This window comes from Leucoraja erinacea, chromosome 48, assembly GCF_028641065.1.
Source record: "Leucoraja erinacea ecotype New England chromosome 48, Leri_hhj_1, whole genome shotgun sequence".
In the NCBI taxonomy this organism is placed as follows: Eukaryota; Metazoa; Chordata; class Chondrichthyes; order Rajiformes; family Rajidae; genus Leucoraja; species Leucoraja erinaceus.
The window spans coordinates 1217364-1224229 of record NC_073424.1 but is presented as its reverse complement, the minus strand read 5'-3'; the positions used below and the strand labels follow the sequence as shown (position 1 = coordinate 1224229).

At 48.8% G+C, this 6866-nt stretch overlaps 1 protein-coding gene across 2 annotated transcripts in view; it reads left to right on the top strand.

Annotated features, from left to right (window-relative positions):
• LOC129715029 (cytochrome P450 26B1) overlaps positions 1-6866 on the top strand; it is a 55442-nt gene that overhangs the window by 26599 nt on the left and 21977 nt on the right. For both annotated transcript variants that reach the window (XM_055664854.1, XM_055664855.1), the window contains one exon: positions 4378-4602. In XM_055664854.1, the coding sequence (XP_055520829.1) occupies positions 4378-4602 (225 nt within the window). The remainder of the gene's footprint in view (positions 1-4377; positions 4603-6866) is intronic.

The following is a 6866-nucleotide window of genomic DNA, read 5'->3' as shown; positions in this document are numbered from 1 at the left end:
CTCACAGAGAGTGGCGAGTCTGTGGAATTCTCTGCCTCAGAGGGCGGTGGAGGCGGGTTCTCTGGATGCTTTCAAGAGAGAGCTGGATAGGGCTCTTAAAGATAGCGGGGTCAGGGGATATGGGGAGAAGGCAGGAACGGGGTACTGTTTGGGGATGATCAGCCATGATCACATTGAATGGCGGTGCTGGCTCGAAGGGCCGAATGGCCTATTCCTGCACCTATTGTCTATTTTCACTGTTCCTCGGTACATGTGACAATCAACTGCACTCGGAGTGGTGGGTGTCTGGAACTCACTGCCAGGGGTGGTGACGGAGGCAGATATGTTAGTGGTGTTTAACATTAAGATTGTTCCCAATGTTGGGGAAGTCCAGAACAAGGGGTCACAGTTTAAGGATAAGGGGGAAATCTTTTAGGACTGAGATGAGAAAAACATTTTTCACACAGAGAGTGGTGAATCTGTAGAATTCTCTGCCACAGAAGGTAGTTGAGGCCAGTTCATTGGCTATATTCAAGAGGGAGTTAGATGTGGCCCTTGTGGCTAAAGGGATCAGGGGGTATGGAGAGAAGGCAGGTACAGGATACTGAGTTGGATGATCAGCCACGATCATATTGAATGGCGGTGCAGGCTCGAAGGGCCGAATGGCCTACTCCTGCACCTATTTTCTATGTTTCTATGTTTCTAAAATGTTTTTCCTCATCTCAGTCCTAAATGGCCTACCCCTCAAAACTGTGTGACCCTAGTTCTGGACTCGGGAACATTTTTAACATCGGGAACATTTTCCCTGCATCTAGCCTGCCCAATCTGTTAAGAATTTTACATGTTTCTATAAGATACCCTCTCATCCTAAATTCCAGTGAATACAAACCCGATCGGTGGTCTGTGTGGCCAAAGGGCCTGTTTCTGTGCTGTATCTTTAAACTAAACTAAACCAAACTAAGACAAGCCATGATTTAATTTTAGGGAAGGATATTTTCACTGTTCTATTACAATCAGGGAAGTTTTCTTTCATTTATTCCCAGTTTGTGAAATTCAGAAACTGTGATATTGCACAGAGTGTTGGAGTAACTCAGCGGGTCAGGCAGCATCTATGGAGAACATGGATAGGTGACGTTTCACAGAGTGCTGGAGTAACTCAGCGGGTCAGGCAGCATCTGTGGAGAACGTGGATAGGTGACGTTTTGTGTTGAGACTTATGCCCCTGTCCCACTTAGGAAATCTGAACGGAAACCTCTGGAGACTTTGCTCACCCACCCAAGGTTTCCGTGCGGTTCCCGGAGGTTTTTGTCAGTCTCCCTACCTGCTTCCACTACCTGCAACCTCCGGCAACCACCTGCAACAGAGACATGTGTGTACAGAGTGGGAAGGAGAGAGGTGGTGAATGTACAGAGAGGGCGGCACGGTGGTGCAGCGGTAGAGTTGCTGCCTCACAGCGCCGGAGAACCAGGTTCCATCCTGACTACGGGTGCTGCCTGTACGGAGTTTGTACGTTCTCCCCGTGACCAGCGTGGGTTTTCTCCGGGTGCTCCGGTTTCCTCCCACACTCCAAAGACGTGCAGGTTTGTAGGTTAGCTGGCTTCGATAAAATTATACATTGTCCCTCGTGTTAGGATAGTGTTAGTGTGCGGGGTGATCGCTGGTTGGTACGGACGTGGTGGGCCGAAGGGCCTGTTTCTGCTATGCATCTCTAAAGTCTAAAGGGTTAAGGGCCTGTCCCACGAGCATGCGGCAAGCACGCTGAAAACCGGAAGCGGGGGCTGCGGGGAGGTCGAGTGATCCCGTACGAGTTGACGTGAAGTTCGAGCGAAGTCCGCGGGAAGTTCGCACGTGACGTACGGCGCCAAGACGCTGTGTATGGCGTCAAGACGCTGCGCACGCCTGTCGAGGCGGTGCGTACGGCCTCAATGAGGCTGCGGGCCGTTGCCGCGCGGAATATTTGAACACGGTCAGTTTTTCAGAGCCCCGCGCGATGTCGGGACCACCTCCGCACAACTCCATACGGCTCCGGCGATCGAAGTGGGTCCGGCCCCGCGAGGCCGTACGGCTCAAGTGACCACGTTAAGTCGCGCTTGCCGCATGGAGTCGCATGCTGGTGGGACAGGCCCTTAAGGCAGCAACTAGTTCAAGGAGTTTACATCTGGAATTAGTAGAAATTCAGGAAAGAGTTACATATTATAAACACAAATCAAATGATAAACTAACAGTTGCTTGTTTAGTTTAGTTGAGTTTCATTTAAGTTTATTGTCACGTGTACTGAGGTCCAGTGAAAGTTGGCGTGCAGGTACAGCAGGCAGTGAACAAAGCTAATGGAATGTTGGCCTTCATAACAAGAGGATTTCAGTATTGGAGTAAAGAGGTTCTTCTGCAGTTGTATAGGGCTCTGGTGAGACCACATCTGGAGTATTGTGTACAGTTTTGGTCTCCTAATTTGAGGAAGGACATCCTTGTTATTGAGGCAGTGCAGGGTAGGTTCACGAGATTGATCCCTGGGATGGCGGGACTGTCACATGAGGAAAGATTGAAAAGACCAGGCTTGTATTCACTGGAGTTTAGAAGGATGAGGGGGGGTTCTTATAGAAACGTATAAAATTATAAAAGGACTGGACAAGCTGGATGCAGGAAAAATGTTCCCAATGTTGGGCGAGTCCAGAACCAGGGGGCCACAGTCTTAGAATAAAGGGGAGACTGAGGTGAGAAAAAACGTTTTCACCCAGAGAGTTGTGAATTTGTGGAATTCCCTGGCACAGAGGGCAGTGGAGGCCAAGTCACTGGATGGATTTAAGAGAGAGTTAGATAGAGCTCTAGGGGCTAGGGGAGTCAAGGGATATGGGGAGAAGGCAGGCACGGGTTATTGATAGGGGACGATCAGCCATGATCATATTGAATGGCGGTGCTGGCTCAAAGGGCCGAATGGCCTCCTCCTGCACCTATTTTCTATGTTTCTATGTTTGTAAAAGCTTGTGTTGCGTGCTATCCAGTCAGTGGAAAGACAATACATGATTACAATCAAGCCGTTTACAGTGTACAGATACAGGATAAAGGAGTTAATGTGACTTTTGTTTAGTCCAAGATAAAGTACAATAAAGACTGATTAAAGATAGACCACGGTCACCAATGAGGTAGATAGTAGTTCAGCACCGCTCTCTGGTTGGTGAGAGGATGGTTCAGTTGCCTGATAACAGCCGGGAAGAAACTGTCCCTGAATCTGGAGGTGTGCGTTTTCACACTTCTGTACCTCTTGCCCGATGGGAGAGGGGAGAAGAGGGAGTGACCGGGGTGAGACTGGTCCTTGCTGATGCTGCTGGCCTTGCCGAGGCAGCGTGAGGTGTAGATGGAGTCAATGGAAGGGAGGTCGGTTTGTGCGATGGTCTGGGCTGCGTCCACAATAACATCGGGAACATGTTTCCTGCCTCTAGCATGTCCAAACCTAAATAATCTTATTTTTTTCAATGAGATACCCTCTCATCCTTCTAAACTCCAGAGTGTACAAGCCCAGCTGCTCCATTCTCTCAGCATATGACAGTCCCGCCATCCCGGGAATTAACCTTGTAAACCTACGCTGCACTCCCTCAATAGCAAGAATGTCAATTTATCCATGCGATGATTTTTCCACACGTCGGGAGTCGTTGTTGACTCAAGAGTAACTCGGGAGAGGAACGTGGTAACTTGGGAAAGGAACATGGTAACTCAGAAGAGGAACTTGGTACATCGCAGAAGTGAGAAGTAAACGGCAAAGTTAGACACACACGTGGTAACTCGTTTAAACTCGTGAACATAAACTTGGAATCTCGTAGACAACCGCGAGTTTGATTTTTTCTTTCACTGGGGATCGCCACGTGAGGCAGGGCCATTAATAAACTTATATGTTTCAATAAGATCCTTCTAAATTCCAGAGTACCTTATAGAAATCATAGAAACTTACAAAATTCTAAAGGGGTTGGACAGGTTAGATGCAGGAAGATTGTTCCCGATGTTGGGGAAGTCCAGAACAAGGGGTCACAGTTTAAGGATAAGGGGGAAATCTTTTAAGACCGAGATGAGAAAAACATTTTTCACACAGAGAGTGGTGAATCTGTGGAACTCTCTGCCACAGAAGGTAGTTGAGGCCACAGTTCATTGGCTATATTTAAGAGGGGGTTAGATGTGGCCCTTGTGGCTAAAGGGATGAGGGGGTATGGAGAGAAGGCAGGTACGGGATACTGAGTTGGATGATCAGCCATGATCATATTGAATGGCGGTGCAGGCTCGAAGGGCCGAATGGCCTACTCCTGCACCTATTTTCTATGTTTCTCTGTTACCCACATTCTGACTGTCTACCCAGTGTGTTGTGCCTCTTGTAATGAGTGTGTTTTCTCTCTCCCTTCCCCTCTCCCACAGGGGTCGAGGTTCCACGCATCCCGTCGGGAGAAATACGGGAACGTCTTCAAGACCCACCTGCTCGGCCGCCCCTTGATTCGGGTGACGGGCTCGGAGAACGTGAGGAAGATCCTGATGGGGGAACACACGTTGGTGAGCAGCCAGTGGCCGCGGAGCACCAGGATGCTGCTGGGGACCACCAGCCTCATCAACTCCATCGGAGACATCCACCGCCACAAGAGGAAGGTGAGCACTTAAAAGGGCCCTGCGCCAGCACTTAAAAGGGTAATGCGCACACATCTCCCTCCGTAAAAAGGGCAACGCACACCAACTCGTCCTCCTTAAAAGGGCAACACACACCGTCTTCCTCCTTAAAAAAGGCAATGCAACTCTCAAAAGGGGTCTCCCTTCTTCCTCCTTAAAAGGGCAATGCACCCCCATCTCTCCTGTCTCAACGAACCTCCTCTCTCCCTCCTTATAAGGGGCAATGAACCTGCTCTCCCTTCTTAAAAGGTCAACACACTTTGACATAGAAACATAGAAACATAGAAAATAGGTGCAGGAGTAGGCCATTCGGCCCTTCGAGCCTATACCACCATTCAATATGATCATGGCTGATCACCCAACTCAGTATCCCGTACCTGCCTTCTCTCCATACCCCCTGATCTCTTTAGCCACAAGGGCCACATCTAACTCCCTCTTAAATATAGCCAATGAACTGGCCTCAACTACCTTCTTCAGCAGAGAATTCCACACATTCACCACTCTCTGTGTAAAAAATGTTTTTCTCATCTCGGTCCTAAACGATTTCCCCTTTATCCTTAAACTGTGATCCCTTGTTCTGGACTTCCCCAACATCGGGAACAATCTTCCTGCATCTAGCTTGTCCAACCCCTTAAGAATTTTGTAAGTTTCTATAAGATCCCCCCTCAATCTTCTAAATTCTAGCGAGTACAAGCCGAGTCTATCCAGTCTTTCTTCATATGAAAGTCCTGACATCCCAGGAATCAGTCTGGTGAACCTTCGCTGTACTCCCTCTATGGCAAGAATGTCTTTCCTCAGATTTGGAGACCAAAACTGTACGCAATACTCCAGGTGTGGTCTCACCAAGACCCTGTACAACTGCAGTAGAACCTCCCTGCTCCTATACTCAAATCCTTTTGCTATGAATGCTTACATACCATTCGCCTTCTTCACTGCCTGCTGCACCTGCATGCCTACTTTCAATGACTGGTGTACCATGACACCCAGGTCTCGCTGCATCTCCCCCTTTTCCTAATCGGCCACCATTCAAATAATAGTCTGCTTTCCTGTTTTTGCCACCAAAGTGGATAACTTCACATTTATCCACATTATACTGCATCTGCCATGCATTTGCCCACTCACCCAGCCTATCCAAGTCACCTTGCAGTCTCCTAGCATCCTCCTCACAGCTAACACTGCCCCCCAGCTTCGTGTCATCCGCAAACTTGGAGATGTTGCATTCAATTCCCTCATCCAAATCATTAATATATATTGTAAATAGCTGGGGTCCCAGCACTGAGCCTTGCTGTACCCCACTAGTCACTGCCTGCCTACTTAGCACAACCCGTCTCCTCAAAGGGGCAATGCATTCCCTCTCATTCCTTAAAGGGGCAATGCATCCCCTCTCGTTCCTTAAAGGGGCAATGTTTCCCTTCTCCCTCCTTAAAGGGGCAACGTACCCCGTCTCCCTCCTTAAAGGGGCAAAGCACTCCATCTCCCTCCTTAAAGGGGCAATGCACCCCCTCTTGAAATGGTGCCCCCTATCTCCTTAAAGGGGCAATGCATCGCTTTTAAGGAGATAGGGTGCACCATTTCAAGAGGGGGTGCATTGCCCCTGTCTACACACAGACTGGGGTAGACAGTCAGAACGTGTGTACCCTGGATGAGAGAGTAGGATAACATAGAACTAGTGTTTGGATGGGGTGATCGATGGTGGGCGCGGACTCGGTGGGCTGAAGGGCCTGTGTCCGTGTTGCAATTACAGTCAAGTCAAACTCAAGTGATCAACACCAAATGCTGGAGTAACTCAGCGGGACAGGCAGAGAGAGAAGGAACGGGTGACGTTTCAGGTCGAGACCCTTCTTCAGACTCAAACTCAAGTGTGATAGATGGAGATGTGCATTCAGGTAGAAAGGCGATTTAAAAGAGATGATAGGTTGTATTATGTGGTCGTAGATGCTTTAGGGATAGCACGGTGGCGCAGCGGTAGAGTCAGGGGATATGGGGAGAAGGCAGGAACGGGGTACTGATTGTGGATGATCAACCATGATCACATTGAAGGGCGATGCTGGCTCGAAGGGCTGAATGGCCTACTCCTGCACCTATTGTCTATTGTCTATTGAGGTTTACCAGAATGATGCCTGGAGGGTATTAGCTACAGGGACAGACTTGGATTGTTTTCTCTGGAACGCCAGAGATTGAGGGGAGTATATAAAATGATGAGAGACGTAGATAGGGTAGACAGCCAGAACCTTTTTAAAAGGATA